A 21513-nucleotide genomic window follows, 5' to 3' on the forward strand; every position below is an offset into this window, starting at 1 on the left:
TCAGCTCTCTGTAGATAACACTATGTAGTTTTGAAACGGTGATAATGATATGGTCCTGGAAGATTCAAAGCTTTGTTCAGCAATTCTTAGTTTATGTTTTGATGATAAAGGTCAGGCTGCAGAGCACTTGTGAATGTTTTTTGCTGTTTTCTGTTATGGAAAGGCTGTTTATCTTCACCAGTATAAAGCAATACCATGAATTTCTTGGGTTTTTGTTTCTTTGTGGGTTATTAAATGCTGTTGTACTGCTGCCTATATTTTTTTCTCATCTACTGCAGGCTTGATTTGTATGCATATGCTTCTCAAAATTGTATAGATTGGTATTGAGTAGGGGAGTACTATCTTTCTAACCACTGAAAGTGAAAATGATGGAGAGGATTGCTTGCAAAACGACAGGAAGAAGAAAACTGGAAAAGGTAACTGTAGGTGCTGTGCATGGAGTTTCTCACCTAAATTCCTTGGGTTTAACTTTGTTCCTCTGTCTTGAGTTTCTTTTTTAATATAGGAAAAAGTTTAAACTTTGCAAACTCCCTCTTGTTGCTGTTTTGCAGTGTTTACATAACACTAAACGCTATTGACAATGGTTCACCCTTTCACAAGCTGGCTCTTTCAGCGTTTTTGCTTCTTTAACATCTTGTTCTCTCATCCATGTCTTTTAATTCTTACTTGGCTGCTGTCCTGCACCTTTCTTTAAAAGACACCGCTGCCTGTCTAGTAGATCTAATTCTTGGGTCCTTTTTGTGGCCTCTGTACCTCCCTACTTTTTGCTAGTTGCTTTCACAAAAGTAACCTTTGTCAGATGTCAGAGAGTAAAATATAAATACTCTAATCTGATCTGGCGGAATTGCACAGGTCAAGGGGTCGGAACACCACCCTGCACCCTGCCATGCTTGAGTTTGAGTTCTTGCTCTGCCATAGGTCTCCTGTGTGGCCTTGACACATTCTGTAGTCTGCATCTCCTTTGGGGCTTTCTGCTGACCCAGCTGCATCGGTTGCCAAGTAAATATACAGGTCTGCAGGTAGAGCTCTGTCTTTCTGTGCTTGGTCTTGAATCATGGACTTGGCTTTAACACCTGCACAACGTTCAAACTTTTATGCTGAATCTATGCTGGAGGTACTTCCCTGGGTCACTTTTCCACCCTAGAGAAATGCGTCAATTCGACATGGTTGTAATGTTTGTCTGTTATCTTACCTTCAAAGAAAAGTAATAGCATATCTGTCTGGACAGCTGAGGATTAATACTTGCATGGAAGGCACTGTGCAAAGGTAATGGGCAAACACATAAAATACCAGGTCTCGGTGTAAAAATGACTGTGTAGTTTTGATGTTTCTTTAGCTGTCCTCCCATGTGTGGCTAGCTTGACAGCTGCTAGAAACAACACATCTGGTGATGCACTAGAGTTTGGGAGAGGGTGAACAAAAGATGTTTCCTGATGGACAGGTTTGGTTTGGTTTTAGTAGTAGCTTATCAAGGTCACTATTGGATAGATCAATTCGTAGAGACTGCAGCTGTTTTTTCTATGGATTTGGATAGTAATTACTGCCATGGCAGGGCATAGACTTTGGGTAAGGACTGTAACTGTGACTTAAGATTAATAGGGCTATTGTGTGATGAAACTGTGACTGTTATCTGAAGGACCCATTGTTGGTCATTTCACTGTAATATTTTTGTGGCTTGCCAAGGGCAAGTATCTTCTGCTACTCCTCTGTTCAAGTGGGTTGTTTGGTGGGCTATTAGATTGTGCCAGGCCAGAACTCTTTAAATTGGTAAATCTCAAACACCATATGCTGGGTTTTTTGAGAGGGTGCCTTAAATCTTATTACCACACTGCAGTTGTAGAAGACATAATAGAGCAAAGGAAACTGCTGTAGCATGTAGCAAGACAGTATAATGTGCAAGTCTAAACTGTGGTCTTCATGTCTGCAATTACAGTATTTTTCTAAAGCAAACATGTGTTTTGGGGAATAACTTGTTTTGCAACACTTCCACACCAACAAATGCTGTACTGTATAAAAATGCTTTTATTGCTGTGTCTGCTTCTGTTTATCAAATCAGTGTCTATACAGACAGGCAAAATACTAAATTTAGATAAATTCATATGCCAAATTCGGTTCCCCTCCTTTTCAGATGAAAGCATTATTTGATTTGTAAGTTTGGAGGGGGATCCTTTATGTTTGCATGTGGGACTTGCTATGGAGCTTGTGTCTGCACCACCTGAAATTTCATTAGTGGTTTGAGTCTGTCATCTGTCTGAAATTAGGCTTTCCAGGGGCCATGAGCCACCACTGCCAGACTAACACAGGAAAGACTTGTGTTTCTGCTGCTGTGGTGTCTGCTGCCGTGGTCTCTGCTCCCTGTTGGACAGAGGGCTGTTAAAACAGGACTAGACTCTGCAGCTGGGTGATGCATGTCTATCTGAGTCGTGTTAACTTAGTTGCACAGAGTTTGTAAGTTTTTAGGAGATGATGGCTCTGTTTCATCCTTTTTTTTCCCCCTTTTCATCCAAATGAAAAACCAATTCCTCCTGTAAAAAGGGATACTTCACAACTTCTTCTGAGACTTAGTATTTCTACCTCATTTGCTCAGGTAACCTGTTGGGTACTGTTCTTCCTGCTGAGAAGAATTAGGTGAGGTTTCTTACGGAGAAATACTTGCTGTGGCTGTTCAGCCGCCACCAGTGTGGCGAGCTCCCTTCCTGTCACTACTTTCTTTTCTGCCTCTTCAGCATTTGTCACCAGCCCCTGGCAGCTTGGAGCCAGGCAAAGAGCAGGGGGTTAAGATGAGGCGTGCCTGTGACCATCAGCCTGGGCTTTGCTAGCATTGGCCCCTGCTCAGCACGTTATCTTGCAGAGAAGTTGTCAAGTTTGTGGTTGATACCCAGTCCTAATGTATCTGCAAACAGAGAAGATAGCAAAACCAAGCCTTTCTGATTGCAAAGTTGGGGCCTGTCATGAAATGCTGTCAACAGTACTGCTGCCTGCTGAGGTGTTGCTGGAGAGTCTCTAACTACTTTTTCCCCCCATCATAGAAGTGCTGAGTAAACAGGACTTGGCTGCTGCTGGGTGCTCAGCAGCCTGCGATGGCCGTGGGGCCATGCTGGGGCTCCTGAGCAGCACTTTGCCTTGTGGACTCTAATCACCGATTAACCCACATAAGGGACAGCTGAAATAAAACAGATTAAAACAACAAATAGTATCTGTGCTGCCATCTTGTGAACTAGAATTTTGTAACACCTTTAAGGTTATTTTGTAAATATGGCGGTGTTGCCATGGCAGCAGAAATCTGGTGTGGAAAAATGTTGCTGAAATGATTTATTGCTAGTTTAGTGTACTGTATAGGGTGGGCAAGTCATCCCTGCTTGCTTCCACTCATCTAAATGGAGTATGAAGTGCGTCAGAAGGGCTTTGATCAGGCAAATGAATGTTGCAACAAACTTTATCCAGGTGTGCACAACTCAACAAAATGCAGTAATCTGCAGTGAGATCCATATTGTTTTAGTGCTTATGCATGAAGAAGCCATACATGAATGTTTCATAGTTTTCAGGGTAGCTCTTACTGAAAGTCAGTGTCCTCCTGGTGAAATCATAAGCATAAAAATAAGTTGAGATTCTAAATTTAACTCTAGCTGGAGACCCAGAGATATGCAACTTTGACTTTGGATTGACTTACAGAAGGGTAAAAAATTGGAGTGCTACAAGTTAATCCAAAATCTATTGCTAAAGGATTTGACTTTCATCTTACATGCTGAAGTTCTGAGATCTCCTGTGGCCAGGTGATTCACGGTGTCCTCCACGGTGCTATCTTCATGTTACTTCTTGTATGTGACTTAAAAGAAGTGGTGACTGGAATGACCTGCATCACATCTTCCTTCCCTGGTGACCCACGATCAGAAAACATTGTCTTTCAGACAAAGTATGTTTTCTAGGATGGATAAAACTTGAGATTCAGTAGAGACTGTTGCTGGAGTATGAATCTAGAACTTCAAATTTAGGTGACAACGTTTCCAGGATGTCTGGCTCCAGGAGTAAGTTGGCAGCAGAGGGTGGTAGCTCTGACTTGAGTGAAGGCTCCCAACTGTAAGGAAGATTTGGGCCTGAATACACCAGACTCTGGAGGGGGTGGGCGGAAAGGGTCTGAAGAAAATAGTCTTCTCCCTGCCTGCTCTGTCACTGCTCTTCACATCCTCTAAGTGGGACCTCCAAGCTTGTGCAGTTTTTTAATACAACTTACACTTTTTGCTGTGATGGTATTCAAATTGTCCATCTGTTTCCATGGAGTGGCTGGAAGCTTTGCATGCATTTGTTCTGGAAATAGCCTGTGGCTGTTTGTGAAATGACGTTTTCTAAGGCTTCTGCTTTAGGAGATGTATCATGCTAAAGCTTGCAGTCTAATAAGAACAAATTACAAAGTTAACACATGGTCTTTCCTTATAAACAAATAAATGCTGCTGCCACCATTCCTGCGCAGCCAAGCAACAAACCTAGCTTCTGCTGCTCTCACCCTCCTTTATAAAGCAATATTTATGGGACTCTTGGTGGTGAAAAAATATCTTTTTTGCATTAAAAAAATAAAAGCAAATGAAGAGTTAAGAGCTGACATTTCTCAACAAATCTTTAGACTCAGAAACTAGACACATAACAATGTGGAACTCTAAATGGTGAGTTCTCTTGCTTCAGACTATTGTATATTTCTAAGTATCTTCAAATAACAAGTTTTGACTTAAAAACAATCCTGCTACTTCACAGATGTTTAAAGTTAGAATCTAACATTTTTCTCTGGGACTGATTGTTGTGACTCTTATTTTCTAGCAACAAGATTTTTTCACTCTTTGTTTGGAATGAGATGGATGTATTGTAATCTCTAGGTCAACTGTCTCTTTCACTTCCCTACAGTATGCATGTTCTGAACCAGACTGAAAGGCTGTGGTTGTGAGCCAGGGAGGTAGTAAATGGGTGGTAACTTATCTTTACCATGTCCTCACTAGACTATTTTCATAGCAGCATCTAGTGTTCTGAGCTTTTTCTCTGGAGTCCCGTCTTTGCTTCTACAGAGGTCTGCTTCCCAGGAGGTAAAAACTTGGTGCCCTTGGCCCCACATCTTGCAGCATAAATCCAAAAGGGCGGGCAGGGCATCACATGTATAAATTTTGCTGCGTTATCTAGTGTGTGCCAAATGTGAGGGGCTTTGTGTGGATTATACAACATATTCTCTTCTCTGCTGAACACTGGCTCCAGCGTTTCCAGTCCCTTAGCCAGCTGTGTGTGCTTTGCTGACCACACGAATTGTCAGTGACAACTTCATAACTGGTTAAATTCGTAGTGCTTCCAGTTCCCTTGACCCTTGCCTTGAATGAGATTCAGGGATTATTTTTTTTTTTTGCTTTTAAAGTGTAAGCCTGAGCCCATTATAGCGCTGCTCTTTTGCATGGTCAAATGTAGAAACTGGAATCTCTTGGTGAGCGGTGTGCTGTTTACTGCTCGTGGGTCTGGCACAGAAGTCATCATTGTTGTCTTGCCAGAAATTCAGTGCTAAATGGCTCTGCCTTATATTGCCAAGGGTCAAAACAGAACTAAGCAAAGCAAAAGGAAATTGTACCTCAATACTTGCTCCTGGCAGGCTTTACAGTATTATGTATTGGAATTAAAGTTACAGAGAGATATTTCTATTGATCAGGTCTGGGTTTGCATTTTTGTCTAAGGTAAATCCTTTGTTTATGTGCCGGCAAGTACTGCAGTATTATGAAAATAAAAGCAGGCTGTATTTGTGCATACTGGTGTATAATCCAAATCTTTCTTTAGGAACTCATCTGTTTATACATGTTTGACCCCAAAGGACTAAACCTGGCATGAGTAGCTCTGCAGGGCTGTTCTAATGGTAGCTAGTTTTTGATGGTGCTACCTAGGACTTCAGGGATGTTGCATGTTTTGATCTGTTTCCTGAGATTGTCTTTCGTCCCTCCACCATGTAGTGGGCTTTGGGTTTAGCTGTAATGAGTGACTAAGTCAACCGTCATGTTCACCACTGGCAGTTTTTCATGGTATATACCTGTCAATGAGTTAAGGTTGTTAAAACACAGTATTAGTCATGGGATTGCATTGTAGAAAAAGAAATGGCAGAAAGACACATGTAGGTTTAATAGCTATAATACTCTTATGCCACAAGCTTCATACTGAAGAAAAACATACTGTCTAACATTGAGTTATAGCCCCCTCCTCTTGTATAGCCACAGTATTTGCTAGTTCTTGTGGGGAAGAGTTTCTGCAAGACTTAAATCTGGATGTTGATGCTGCAGTACTGTGTGCTCAGGAGAACAGTAGGTGGGACAAAGGCAATGCTGGCTTTTTAGCCCTGAAGAGAAATAAATTGCTCCAAAGGTACCTATAAATCATTATTTTCAGGTGGATATTCTCTGTTTTACTTAAAGAAACAGAACTGGAAGGATTTCTGTTTTTTTTCAGACCAGTCTTCTCCTGCTGTCAGCACCATGACACATAATAACTTCCATAAACTCGCCGAAATGTGCCTTAAAAAGCAGAACCTCATAGCCCTAAAGTAATGCTTCTTTCTGTTTAAAACCACAATTCCCTTTTAACTGAATCAGTGTTAAGGGAACAAAACTACTGTAATTGCAAGCATTGGGGGGAAAAGTGCTACAGATGTCTCAATAAATACTAGGAGAGTAACAGCTGGGCAGCTGTTTGTGTAGCTAAAACTTACAAAGTTGTTTGTATATTTGCAGGATTTCATGCAAATTCTGAGGTTTTTCTTTCCTCTGATTAAACTTGTGCAAAATGGAGTAAATACTTTCACAGTAGATCTTGTTGTAGCCAAGTTCTGTAACTTCCAGACATTGGTAAAACCTATCTTATATGTAATATAGTTGTAGCTGTGTTCTCAGTCTTGGAGACCAATTCCCAAAAGCTGTAAGTTACAGTTCCTCTATTGCAGACCTGTGAGGTTTTTCTAGAATGTACATCACTTACAGATTTTTAGCTATAAATGGAAAGAAACTCTTTACCTCTTTCAGATCTGCTCCATTTACTTCTCTACTTTTTCCTTTTTTTCCCCCCACTGAGTTACTAACATTCTCCTTCTAAAAAAAATACTTATTAGCGCGTGTCTCTATCTGAACTTGTTGGATTGACAATTGTATTCTTCGTTACCCTTTTGTTTTGTTTTACTGGTTTCTTTGCTTCCTCATACTGTTTCCTGTTTGTTCCTCAGTGTATTGCATTTACCCACTAGACAGGGTAGTCTCCCTATCCAGAACAGGATGGTTCCAGACTAGTCTTAAAGGCTCATCATCATGGTGGAAACAATGCTGTTGTTGAGTAACAGGAGGTTTGAAAAGCTGAGGAGTAGCTTTCACCTTGAATCAGCATCTCATTTAGAGCTTGGGGAATGACTTTGTTTTTATGGACCCTTTTATAAAACCAGATCAAATGCACCCAAATGCGTCTCTTCCTCTGCCTCCCCAAACCAGCAGCACATTATGAATAGTCAGCTCTTTGTGTCACAAGAACAGGAATTTGGAGGGTTATAATCTAGACCTGCTCTGAAGATTGCCCTTCTCTGTAGTGTTGTGCCCGGGTTGCTATTAGCCCTTCCTTCTTAGCACTAAGCGATGTCTTGCTAACGGTCATTCAACTATAAGGCTATTAAATTTAATACCTGGACCAGTGATGACGCATGGATCTCTCTTTGCTGGGCAACCTCACTTGTATGGTGAAGGAAAGCACGAGGACAAGCTGCTTGTGATGGAAGGGCAAATAGCAGGGCTTGGCTGGCTTTTAGGGGGAGCTCTTGCACCAGCTGACTTTGGGCCAGGGAAAGTTGCCTCTAAGCTAAAAAATTTTTGTACCTGAAGGGAGAAAAGCAGTTTTGAGGGGCACATGCATGTATCTTTAAAGACCATTCCAATGTAATCCTGTTTGGTGCCCTGAACTGAAGATGTCAGAAAAAAGTTTTCATAAGAAAAATGAGAAGTGTAAAGGATTCAGTGCAAGGTACTTAATGCTGCTCTGGAGCATACAGTTTGTCTTGCTGGAGATGGTACATTGATCAACAGGGTCAGCTTCAGCTCATGGTGAGTACCTCTTATGGCTCAGCAAGCTTCTCCTGCTATTCGTACAACTCTTTTTCTAGAAGACATGGTTTAGGTAATAAGTTCTATACAAAGAGCTAACTGGCTGAGGTGAAACCCACAGTTGTTTACTGTTGCTTGTCCTCTGTTTTGGAGAAGACAAATGTTGTGACATTTTCCCTTAGTGTGTATCTCTATTTAGTCTATAAAATGTCATTAATAAGGATGACTTTTGGGACCCTTGGCATGGACCCCTAACACATGAATAGGCAATGCAGGATGTAGCAGGGAAACTTGTCGAGGATACACTCCTCACCGAAGCAGCTTTTGTACTGCAAACTACAGGTCTTCTAATGACACTTGCTCCGTGCAGTTCTGTGTGATATTGTCCCAGATTTATGGCTGGTGGTTTCCTGAAGAGCTATTTGGGTAGTGTGTGCTTCAGTGAAACAACTTTCGTATGTCCTGTAACAAATCCAAAAGTGTAATGGAGCAAGTCATTTGTCTCGAGTTTTAATGTGAAACAAAATGATATAGTGAGCTTTTTTCTGCTCTGTGGTGGGAGAAAAATTGGCTCGTTTTCAGCTTGGATCCAAGCTTTCTGGTTTCTGAAGTCACCCCTGTGGAAGTGATGTTAGATTTGTAATTCTGTCTCACGCAGTGTACAGCAACGCTGCCTTAGTGATAGTAAATAAAGAAAACTAATGTCTTCAGCATTGTTCTTGTTCATTTGCAATGGTATTAATGCCCTCCTAAGAATAGCAGAGTTTATAAGCCCAAAAAAAAAAAAAAAAAAAAAAATTGGGAAAGAACTAACCAGATTTATAGCTCTTGTAATGTGATTTAGCCACTAGAAATAGGAATGATATCACAGGGCCAAAACACACCACCAATGTAAGGAACAAGGAACTTCTGGTCCAGGGATTAGGATGCTAACCTTTTTCAGGAGTGCTTCGGTAACAGTTTCTCTTGGGTACTCTATATAAACATACTGGATAATACGATGTAATGTCTGTTACTGGGCTTCTGGACTGATTATCTGTTTATTACTGTTTTCTATCTAATACTGTATCTATCAATTCTGAGTCTCAAAAACATTACTAGTTTACCATCTTGAAGGATTTAGTCACTACTTGACAAGAAGCCATCCCATTTGATGGGTGGTGGGAATGTATCAGCCAACTCGCTTCCAAGCTGACCTCAAATGCATAAAGTACCTTGAGCTGTTTCAACAAAATCTTCATTCCATAATCCAGCACCGGCACCATGTGTTTCATGGGTGAATATAGAGAGCTGCCGCATGTTGCGGGAGGAGGGTGAGCTGCAGGAGTGCTCTGTACTGAGATGAGCATTGCTGTGAGCTTGGGTTGCAGAGCACGTTGGCTGCAGGAAGCAGCCTTGCCCAGCACATTGCTGGTCTTGATGCCCTTGAGGTTCAGCTCTGGCATAGTTGTAACTGGCTTTTTGAAACGCAAACATCAGTAACACACAGCACTCCATGTTTTTGTCTGGTTTTAGCTTAAATTACTGTCTACTTAAAAGCCTAGCGCTGTCCAATAGATCGGAGTTAGACCCCTTAAGGGCTGTATACTTTGAAGCATGTTACTTGGTTACTGATGGGTCACGACCACAAAGCACAGATGTGATTCTCTATTCATCTTGATCTGCCATATGAATGAATACAAGAATTTTCTCCTTAGCTGGCACCCTTTTCTCTTATGATTATGTTGTGGTAGTGAAATTAAAAGTACAATGGTTGTGGGTGAAAGGATGTCGCTTCTATTAAAATCACAAATAACAATGCTCCTCAAATGATGCCTCTGTAGGTGGATGGAGGTCTGCTTGGAAGAAGAGCTGCCCCCGACTACAGAGCTGGAGGAAGGTTTAAGAAATGGTGTTTACCTTGCTAAGCTTGCGAAATTCTTTGCCCCTGATGTGGTTTCAGACAAAAAGATCTACGATATGGAGCAGGCGCGCTATAAGGTAATAATTTTTTCAGTTCTCTAGCTGACAAGACAAAAAAAAGTAATGACTGTCTTCCAAATCTTCAAGATACCCAAGAATCATTGGTTAACTTTCTGCATCTTTTTGTAAGACTGTTGAGACTAGATAGAAGACACATAGCACTGAAAAGCCAGCATGATAAGTTAGAAATGTTCTACCCTTAAAAAAACTATGTTAGTGTCTCTTAATGTTTTTAAAGATGAACAAACAACACTTCTGGCTCCAGGGAGAACATAAGCATCACCATTTATATAATTATTTCTAATTAGCTATAGGAGCCAAAAGCAATTCAGTAATTAAACTTGATAGCTATTCCAAATCTTCCTCATCTTGTATGAGAGGACATTCACTTCGTTAGATCTGTGTGTTTATTTTAACAAATTTAACACTAAGGAGCAAAAAATAAGCTACCAGTAATTAAGCTTAGCTTGCCGCTTGTGCAAGCTGTTTGTTAACACCAAGATCCTCAATGATATGGAAATATATACATGAATATGCAGTAGTCCCACTATGGAATGCATTATCTCAACATGCAGAGGGGGCCGAAAATATTTGAAATAGACATTTTTAAGGTGTGATCACTGGCTGTTTGAGAGTTGAGAAATTAAGGTGTTCTAGGTCTCATATAATTAACAGAATGATGGTTAAGAATCCTGGTTACATTTAAAAGCTTCTCTTGAAAATCTCCAAAATTTTAGTTCAGGCTTTTTTTACCGCTCTACTCTGACTCTTTAAAAAAAAAAAAAGTTAAAATATGTACCACTTTGCTCTTTTACCTGCTGCTTGTGTAGGCTGTAGGAAGGTCAGGTATTGAAATCTGAAGAGTGACTAAGAGCTCCTTATCTGTTCTTCTTCGCAGTAGTGCTGAGCAGTGTTGCCACTTCTGTATTTTGAAGGTAGTGGTTCCTGATACTTGACAGCCACCCTTTACTTCCAAAGACTACTGAAAGGCTGTACAAATGGCCACTGCAGTCACTGTCGACCCAGATGGGTGAAAATCTGGCTTATGCTACATAAAAAAATGAGCTGGAGAGCATGGGGCTGTTGATGTGTTTGGAGGCTTCGTTAGCAGGATTGAGGCTGCAATGCTTTGGTCTCCAGGTTCAAACAATGGAAAGTTCCCTGAACTCAACTTCAGAACATAAAATTGGGAAGCAATAGGAAGATCAATAATTAGAGAATTTGCTTTATGTGATTTTTTTCATCTTTTCCTTCTGTGTTTCCGACAGAGATCTGGCCTCCATTTTCGGCACACTGACAACACTGTGCAGTGGTTAAGAGCAATGGAGTCCATTGGTCTGCCTAAGGTAAGCCTTTAAATTTTAGCAAAGAAACTGACTCAAGGTACTGACTCAGAGATCCTTTCATCTGCTTGACCATAAATGGTTGCTTACAGTAAGTCTACAGGGAAAGGGTAATTCAGGAAACCAATCTGAAGAGAAGTTAATGCTGAAAGCAGTAGAAGTGTCAGTTATGTGCTACTGCTGCCGGTGTGCGTGGGCTGAGATTGCTGTGGACAAGTGCTGGGTGGAAATGGTGAGGGTTCTTCTCCTGCAGAAAGACAAAAGGGATGCTAGCAGTGTTCTAGCTATATCTTATTACTAGTACAGTCTCTGTGGGGGCCTGAAAGGAATATGGTTTAAAACAGAAAACCTAAATATTTGCTTCCTTTAGGTCACTACCTCTCATCGTGTCTCTTGCTGCCTCTTCCTCTTAATGTACGGCCTAGTTTCTCTGCCTGTACCCTGTTTCCAGACTGTCCTTGCACGTTCCAGTGCATCTGCGTGGCTATGCTGCTGCTCCTCTTCCGCCAGCTGCTTTCTTGGGTCACCTCTCATATTTATCTTCCTCCTTGTGGGTCTTCGCTTGTCATCTTCCCCCTCTGCTGCTGTTTCTGGGCACCAGTGAGTCTTTTTTCGGATGAAAATGCTTTAAGAAAGGGCTGTGTGGAAACACCTACTCTGCTTGTTTGGACATTTTGGCACCCACATACAACCTGGGGCGAGTACTCCCTCGCTGAGGCTGCCTAGCTGCTGCCCCGGGTGCCTGGGTGGGGGTAGCCTGGGTGCTGCCCACTGTGCTGTGGTCAGGCACAGTAGGGATGATCAGATGGCTGCCTGAAGGGCTGCAGGGTCTAGTGGCCAATCACTGCAGGCAAACTTGCTGCAGGTGCCCACAAGCAGAAGAGGGCATCCATGACTTGCTATCAGAAATGCCATAGAGGCGGGGAGAGTCCTGCCTTTCCCAGGTCAGGCTTTCTTTTTGTCTAACTTGAGTCATCCATTCAGCTGGCTGATTTCCACCCTGCCATCCCTCCTCTGAATGGTTTCGTTTCTGTTGTGGAGGATGGTCATGGCCAAAAGCTTTCCTGAGTCTCAGTCCCAAAGCTGTTGTGAGCAAACGATTAAGAGGGCACTATGCTCCTGACTTACTCAGTCTTGTCCTATTAACCATGGGATGGTGCAGCCCCAAGTGCCTGGCCTGGGCTGGAAGCACATTGCCAGCTCTCACGGTTAGCTAAGTCTTTTATTGGAACTTGTGATGTGACTTTTTGGCTAAATTGCTTAATATTCCTCTCTGAATTATTTCTCTGTAAATGATGTATTCACAAAATTACGGGTGCTGGTAACTAGAATTTTGCATTTTTAAACCATACTTGATAGGTTGGCTGCAATGAAGCTTTGCAAATTGTAAGTGCATCCCAGGTTTTGGTTGTCTGTAGGAGGACAAACCCTACTGGCTGAGCTAGTGCCAAAGGACGTTTTCCAAAAATCCTGCTGAAATGCTGTCTGCTTATCTTCCTTTTTTTTCCCCTCTTAATAAAGCATAAAAGTTACTGCATAAATTCTTCCTTATGAAAACTACTGTTAAAGTTAAAATAACATCAGAAAAGACTTGATTCATAACTGTATAGACAGATGAATTTCTGTAAGTTTAAGGTATGGTTCTGCAGAGAGATTGTTTTAGTTGCTCAGTAATATCTCTTCTCCTTTAACTGTGTACTCATTGTTTTTTAGATCTTTTATCCAGAGACTACAGATGTCTACGACAGGAAAAACATCCCTAGGATGATATATTGCATTCATGCTCTAAGGTAACTTGTGATGAGAGTAAAAGTTAAAGTAGCTGCCAAATCTGGGAGTGTAAGTCTTGAAATGGCTTTAGGGTACTCAATGTATCAAAACCTGTCACAATTTCCGAGTTCATAGATTTAAAGTTGGAGACAAAAGTCCAACTGTCAGGACTGTTGGCCAAATTATTTGCAAAGTAGAACTGGAGGTCTGTTAAATTTAGTGCAGACATCCCTCTCTCAATGAGTACACCCCCTCACAAAGTGCACATACTATTTCAAAACACATACTGCAACAGAAACCAAATAAATGAACAAAAACTTAGCAAAATATTAATATAATCATGGAGCAGATGTGCTGCTCAGATTGGAACTTATGATGAACTGACATCTTTCTGTGTCAAAAGAGGAACAAATAATTACTGTATTCTGGGGTCATTCATGTAAAGACTAACATTTTTCCAAGATTTTATTCTTCTGAGCAACTTGATTTTTAATGTAAAGTCAGGAAGGCTTTGACCACACTGTAGGTAGAGCTTAATATTTTTTTATGTCCTGCCTTAAGGATTTTCTTGATGTTTAGCGCTAAAAGTTATGGAACATCTTTCTCATGCTGTCCTTGGTGTGAGGGGCAGTGGTGCTGGCAGACAGCTCCTCTCTCTTCTGGCTCTCCCAGCTCATTTCCAGCACATGGAAGAATCATAGAATGTCTTAGGTTGGAAAGGACCCTACAGATCATCTAATCCAACCTCCCTGCCACGGACAGGGGCACCTCTCAATTAGAGTAGGTTGCTCAAGGCCTTATCTAACCTGGCCTTGAACACCTCCAGGGAGGGGGCATCCACAACCTCTCTGGGCAATATATTCCAGAGTCTCACCACCCTTGTACTGAAGTTCTTCCTAAAATCTAGTCTAAACCTACTGTCCTTCAGTTTAAAACCATTTCCTCTTGTCCTGTCACTGGACACTCTTGTAAAAAGTCCCTCACCAGCCTTCCTGTAGGTTCCCTTCAGGTATTGGAAGGCAGCTATTAAGGTCTCCCCAGCATCTTCTCTTCTCCAGGCTGAACAATCCCAGTGCCCTCAGCCTATCCTCATAGTAGAGATGCTGCAGCCCCTGGATTGCCTTTGTCTCCTCTGGACTTGTTCCAACAGATCTATGTGCCTGTTATGGAGGGGACACCAGAACTGGATGCAGTATTCAAGGTGGGGTCTCACAAGAGCAGAGTAAAAGGGGAGAATCACCTCTCTTGATCTGCTGGCCACACCCCTCTTGATGCATCCCAGGATACGGTTGGCCTTCAGGGCTGCATGAGCACACAGCCGGCTCATGTTGAGCCTCTTGTCAATCAACACCCCCAAGTCCTTCCCTTCAGGGCTACTCTTAAGCCACTCTCTACGCAGTTTGTACTTGTGCCTGGGGTTGGCCCGACCCAGATGCAGGACCTTGCACTTTGACTTGTTGAATCTCATGCAGTTTGCATTGGCCCATTGCTCAAGCCTGTCATGGTCCCTCTGGATGGCCTCCCTTCCCTCAAACAAGTCCACTGTGCCACACAGCTTAATGTCATCATCATTGGCTGAGGGTGCACTCAATGCCACAGTCCGTGTCACTGACAAAGATGTTAAACAGCACTGGGCCCAGAACAGACCCCTAAGGAACCCCTCTTGTCACTGGTCTCCACCTGGACTTGGAGCCGTTGATTACAACTTTTTGAGTGCGACCTTCTAGCCAGTTACTTATCGACTAAGTGGTCCATCCATCAAGACCATGTCTCTCCATCTTAGAGACAAGAATGTCACGTGGGACCATGTCAAATGCCTTGCACAAGTCTAGGTAGATGACATCAGTTGCCCTTCCCATATCTACCAGAGCTGTAGCTCTGCCGTAGAAGGCCGCCAAATTAGTCAGGCACGATTTGCCCTTAGTGAAGCTGTGTTGGCTGTCACAAATTACCACATTATTTTTTATGTGCCTTAGTACAGATGCCAGGAGGATGTGTTCCATTATTTTATCTGGCACAGAGGTGAGGCTGATTGGCCTGTAGTTCCCTGGGTTTTCTTTGCTTCACTTTTTAAAAATGGGGGTTAAGTTTCCCCTTTTCTAATCTGTGGGAACTTTGCCAGACTGCCACGACTTCTCAAATATGATGGCTAGTGGCCTAGCAACTTTAGCCGCCAGTTCCTTCAGGACCCGTGGATGTATCTCATCAGGTCCTGTAGACCTGTACACCTTCAGGTTCTCTAGGTGTTCCCGGACCTGATCTGCTCCTACCCTGGGTGGTTCTTCACTCTCCCAGGCCCAGACAGTGCCCTCTGTGACTTGGGTGGTGTGGCTCAAGTCGTTGCCTTTGAAGACTGAAGCAAAAAAGTCATTGAGTACTTCAGCCTTCTCCTTCTCCTCAGTAACCAGCTCACCCGTATCTCTCTGGCAAGGGCCCACAGTCTCCCTCATTTATCTTTTTTCTCCAATATACCTGTAGAATCCTTTTTTGTTATTTTTAATGTCCCTGGCCAGATTTCATTCCATCTGGGCTTTAACTTTTCTAACCTGGTTTCTGGTTTCATGAATGGTCGCTTTGTAATCATGCCAGGTTACCTGTCCTTGCTTCCACCCTTTGTGTATTCCTCTTTTGTGTTTGATTTTGGCCAGGAGTTCCTTGTTCATCCATATAGGTCCCCTGGCATTTTTGCCTGATTTCTTCTTTGTAGGGATGCGGTGCCTTTGAGCTTGGAGAAGATGATCCTTGAAAGTCAACCAGCTTTCCTGGGCTCCCAATCCCTCCAGGACTTTGTCCCATGGCGTGCTACCAAGGAGGTTCCTGAAGAGGGCAGTCGGCTCTTCTGAAGTCGAGGGTTTTGAGCTTGCTGAGAGCCCCCTTCTTTGATGCCCTTAGGATCTTAAACTCCACCATCTCATGGTCACTTTAGCCAAGGCTGCCCATGAGCTTGACATTGCCCACCAGCCCCTCCCTGTTGGTGAGGACAAGGTCTAGCATGGCACCTCTCCTCATTGGTTCCTCTGTTGCTTGGGGGAGAAAGTTATCACTAATGCATTCCAGGAATCTTCTGGATTGCTTATGCCTTGCTGTGTTGTCCCTTCAACTGATATTGGAATAGTTGAAGTCCCGCATGAGGACCAGGGCTTGTGAATGAGCTGTGATTCGTATCTATGAAGGGCCTCGTCCACTTGACTTTTCCTTTCATTTCTTTCAACTAGTCTTGCAGAGAACACAATTAGCTTACACCCCAAACTCTCTTCTGTGTTCTGAATGGTGTTCAAAGGCACATCAGCAGCTCCAGGGCTATAGGTCAGAAAATAGTCAATGTATGCTGTAATTGAAAATTTTTAAGGTCTAATACTTGAAATGGTGTGCCGACTTTGCACTCTATGTGCACTCACTGTCAATAAATAGGGCATACCACCAAAGTTCATCATATTTCTTTCAAATGCTAGGTGTTTGAAGTTAACAGCCCTGGAAATATTTCTGTCGTCATTGACAAGTGTTGCCTCTTGAAATTATTATGCCTGGTGTGATATTTACTGGACAGTATTACCAGGACTGTTCAAGGCTAGCTGTCACCTAAAACTTGGTAGTGCAGTCTGTTCTGTCAGTAAGTGTCTTGTGTAAGCTTAAGTGATTTCCTGAAATGGATGCATGGGGCTCTGAAGTTAACCAGCTCAGGCTGACACAGAGGGCTGTGTGCCCCTCCAGCCACATTATGGGCTGGCTCAGATGTTTTGCAGGAGGTGGAAGAACAGTATGAGGTTTTCTGATATTTGCTTCCTCATGTATGGAGGAGGACTTTGTCAACTGTGGATTTGAATGCTACATTAATAATAAGCCCACCAGTTAGATACCTTCTTAAGATCTGCCTAATTGTTGCTATAGCAATTTCATATTGAACTGAATTTTGCAATGGGTTGACCTGGCAGGTTTTCCTTTGTCCATCTTGACGTGCCTCAGGATTTATGCCAGTATCAGAATTAGTCTGTGTTGTCTTAGCTTTCACTTCCAAGTTTGTCTCATTTAAATTACTTTTCCTTGCTACGTTATCAGCACAAAGCTGTAACTCTGTACCTACAAGCTATTCTTTTAGAAATGGATTGCATAGCAGCTGTGTCGTGCCACAGTGATTGGGGAATAGGCTTGCAATACTTTTTGTTATGATACTTTCCCATGAAAGTGCAGGGCCTTGTGCCCGCATCCCATGCGGGATGTAAGAACTGACAAAACAGTTGTTGAGCTTCATTTATTTCCATGCCTTTTCTTAAAACACATATTGTAAGTCCTTCACCATAATCTTTCAAATCAGGCTCCAGTATCAGTATTAAATGGCACACAGCCTACATTGAAAGCAGTCTGGGAAGCAACAGAATTAAGGACAGGGCACTTGCTTGGCCAGCAGTGTTCTCAGTTGGGTTGGCATCAGAGGAACTGAGCTGCAGGAGTGCCGTTCTGGTCCCCTTCTGCTATTCTTGTAACTGCGAACCTGCTGGCATCTGTCCCCCTGGCTCCACACCATACACCCCACCTGCTCTACTCTGCTTTTATCAGAGCATCCCCTCCAGGGAATCAGTACAGGGTTCACGCACCATGGAAAAGCCTGTGTCCCTGTTGTGTTCATGGTCCAGCACCACAGTATCTAGAAACAGCAATAGCAAGCAGGCTTTTCACCTTTGCACCTGTAATGTATGCACGTGACCACTACAAGAAGAATCGCCATTGGGTTTAAATAATAAATTCTAATGCACATGCTTAAATTTCAAAGGTCATCTATCCAAACAGTCTATTTGACATCTGAAATGTTAACATTTCACAGGGAATTGTTATTTGGAGTTTTGCTGATCTTTGAGCTGCTAGAGAGCCTGAAGATAGCCAATGACTCTAAGCAAGATAGTTTGATTGTATTTTTTTGATATGTCCTGGCTCAAGTCTGAAATGAAGACCATTGCACTTACCAGTATGTGGAACAACTTGCACTGTCAAATGCAGTATTGCTGTGGCCAGGAAGGAGTGACTTAGCAAATGACTTCTAAACTCCTGTTGAATATAACTACCCTCTTGCTTTTCTCCTGTTGAAACACCAAAACTTAAAGCCTAACTTGAAAAATACAAAGGCATAGGTCTCATTTCTTACACCATTTTTCTTGTGAAAGCCAATTTGGATTTGTTCCTGGGCTAAATGCGGTTAAGAGCTGCTTCATCTAAATAAAGATGCTAATAGTGATTCTTGTTCATGAATAGCAGTGCTTATGAGATATTTTTTCCCCCTGAAAAATTTAGTTTTCAGGTGATATTTGCAAGCAGATTACTGGTACATCCTGGACAAACTATCACTCTGAAGCTGCACAGCTTCAAAACATCGTTTTCCTAGGAAGCAGTAGAATAACAAGCATGTCTTCAAAAAAAAAAAAAAAAAAAAGATAAAAACCAATGCAATATTTTCAGAATTGGTATTTGTGGCCTGTTATATATAAGCTAACCATAAAATAAGACTCAGGAACCTCTGCCTGATATGAAGTACAGTTCTGCATGGGCAATGCAAAGGGAACTTCACCTGGGAACTGCCCCTTCCCCTTAGTTTCTCCCCTGCTCCTGATGTCTCATATCCAACTTTCTTAACCCCAAGACGCCCGGCTTTTGATTTTATGTGGGTTCCCTAATTTTCAAGTTACACTATAAAAGCATTAAGCAAGCGGTTTCAAATGAAATGATACCTTAATACAGAGTAGAAATGTCTTTGTGTTCCCTGCAAGACTCGAAGCATATTTTTAGCACCACCTGGTGGTTAATAGTTTATCCAAACAAAGGAGCGTAGGAAGTAACGCACGTGGTTCAGTATCTTGGAAGCGCTGACCAGCAAAAACACCGGTCTCCGATGTTCATATCACTTTTTCTTCCTCTGTCTTTTTATTGTGGTGACCCCAAAAAAAGCCAGCATAGCCCCGTGATGCTGCTAATCTCCGTAACTGCTTGTTACAACATCCAGCACTTCAGCCAGGACGGTGTCCATGTCTCAAACTTAAAGTAAAATATCTTTAAAAGCCTGCTAGGAAAGACTGGCAGGCAGATCAGCATAACAGAGGAACCTGGTTTGTTACTATAGTCATGTGGGGTTTTTTCTGCTATACCTAACTTACCTTTAAGACTGCTTTAAAAGGTGAGAATGGCAGCGGCAATGATTTTGAGGGGTTGCAGTAGTCAAGAGTGTTGACCTACATGACAGGGCAGAGGAGTAGCTGTAGTAGCACGGAAGATGAAATGTTGATTCTGTGTGCTCTGAAATAAATGTGACAGCTACAAATCTTGCCTTGAGATCTCATCCTGTAATTTGTTAATAGCAAAAAAAACCCCAACAACAAAACACAAAAGGGAAATGTGCGCTGTTAAAAACAAAAACCCCAAGCCACAATGCACATTTGTGTTGTACATTGTATGAAGTTGTGGTGAAGTAATTTAAAAAGGTCCAAAATTATACTTTTGGAGGAATGTGTTATGTCTCAGGTTTTGATTCCTGCTTGAAAACCTCTCAATTGTTTATTGAATTTCACTGCTAAATTATAGAAACACCAGTCTTTTGTAGATAAATACAAGTCCTGTATTTGGAAGATTTTGAGAAAATCTGGATGTACTCAGCTGTTTTTTCAGAAAGCATCCCAGAGTTGAGGGAATAATGAGGAATAAATTTTCATGCTATATGGAAATAAAAATATTAGTGGATAGCACTTTAAATTGAGCTTTCTTCATTTTCCGAATGCTGAATAGCTGATGACATAAATATATTTGAGATGGGCTTGGATGGACTTACAGGTCCTTGTTCCTCTATACTTAGTAAGAAGTATGTCAGTGATTTGTGTGTCTTCACCTATTAATTACAAGGATGTAATAAAGCAAGTCAAAACAGTACATAGATCCAAAGGTATAAGCTGTACTGAAGTGCATTCATATCTTGCTTTTTTTCCCAATATTAGCTTTTGAATTTCTTTAACTGTCTTCCACTAAGGTTTTCTACATGTTTACACTTCCCCTGTGATCTGAGATACACTGACTCTCTCTTAGAGATGCTGTTTTGAAACATTAAGTTAAAGAAGACTTCTGTTTCTGTAAGACTTAAGAATACAGCATAAAGAAAACTGTAGGGTTAATTTTTTCTGTATCAGCCCATAAAAGTCAAAGGTTAAAGGACAAGCTTCATAAAAGCACTTTTCTCTTGTACAGAAAGTGACTACCTCAACCACATGCAGGACTTTAAATTCTAATTTTCTTCTTTGCAGTTTATATCTGTTCAAACTAGGATTAGCACCGCAGATCCAGGACCTACTGGGAAAAGTAGACTTCACAGGTAATAAACTTATCTAATCATATGTTAGACTGCCTCTTCACCCAGTAAATCTGCTAACACTGTACATATTTTCTATTATAGTCTTTCTCCTCCCATAAGATTGAACTGAACACATCCTAATTAAATAGGTGGGAGGCTGCTATTTTTAATGAATGTCAGTCTCTGAAGGACAGAAAGGAGTGAATTTGTGCGAAATGCTTGTCGTACCTTAGATTCCTTCAAAATGGGGAGGAAAAATTGCTAAGCAATCCTGAATGCAAGTGCTTTCAAAAACATGGCACCTGCATTTGTAGGTATGGTGATTCATAATGAAATTCCTATGCTTTTGTTCTGATAATATTTCTTTTATTATGTGAACAGAGGAAGAAATCAGCAACATGCGGAAGGAGCTAGAGAAGTATGGTATACAGATGCCATCTTTCAGTAAAATTGGTGGGATTCTGGCCAGTGAATTATCAGTGGATGAAGCTGCATGTAAGTGTGGCTCCTGCTTTGTTTTCTTCTGGATAATTTGACAGAAAGCTGGGAAAAGACTTTCCGTGTTTTAATTCACCCAATTTGCCATGTCCTAATAAAAAAAAAAAAAAGAAAAGCAAGCAAGTTTTCACTGACTGTCATGCTGCATCATTGTTACAAGACCTTTTGCAATTTTTCAGTCTGCATTTTTGAGCATCTCTTTTGAACCATAGGAAACACCACCAGATTTCTTACAGTCTTTTGCATGGGTTTAATGTTTTGGTAGCTAGTGCTCCTCTAGAGTGATGAATTGAGCTCTATGTGTGCCTCTGCACCATAGGGTGTACAATGGAGATGGTCACAGAAACAAGGTGTCTTTTCTGTGTTTCCTTTCTGTGCTGGGCTCTTGCCGTTTTCCTCAAACACTCATTTTTCCTCAAAAACTCAGGTTACTGGGAGGACAAGGCACTGGACCAGATAGACAACTCTCTCATGTATGGTAGCGTATATATAGAGGAACCACTTGTCTCCATGGGCAGGTTTCAATCTGTCT

The 21513-nt window shown here is 41.8% G+C and overlaps 1 protein-coding gene across 4 annotated transcripts in view; it reads left to right on the plus strand.

The window, feature by feature from the left end:
* Window positions 1–21513, plus strand: part of IQGAP2 (IQ motif containing GTPase activating protein 2) — a 106752-nt gene that overhangs the window by 33524 nt on the left and 51715 nt on the right. For all 4 annotated transcript variants that reach the window (XM_086478989.1, XM_086478990.1, XM_086478991.1 and 1 more), the window contains exons 2-6: window positions 9911–10067; window positions 11318–11395; window positions 13106–13182; window positions 20437–20504; window positions 20865–20978. In XM_086478989.1, coding sequence (XP_086335115.1) covers window positions 9915–10067; window positions 11318–11395; window positions 13106–13182; window positions 20437–20504; window positions 20865–20978 — 490 coding nt within the window. In that variant the 5' untranslated portion in view covers window positions 9911–9914. The remainder of the gene's footprint in view (window positions 1–9910; window positions 10068–11317; window positions 11396–13105; window positions 13183–20436; window positions 20505–20864; window positions 20979–21513) is intronic.

The sequence above is a fragment of the Leptosomus discolor genome, chromosome Z, assembly GCF_034619465.1.
Source record: "Leptosomus discolor isolate bLepDis1 chromosome Z, bLepDis1.hap2, whole genome shotgun sequence".
Lineage (NCBI taxonomy): Eukaryota > Metazoa > Chordata > Aves > Leptosomiformes > Leptosomidae > Leptosomus > Leptosomus discolor.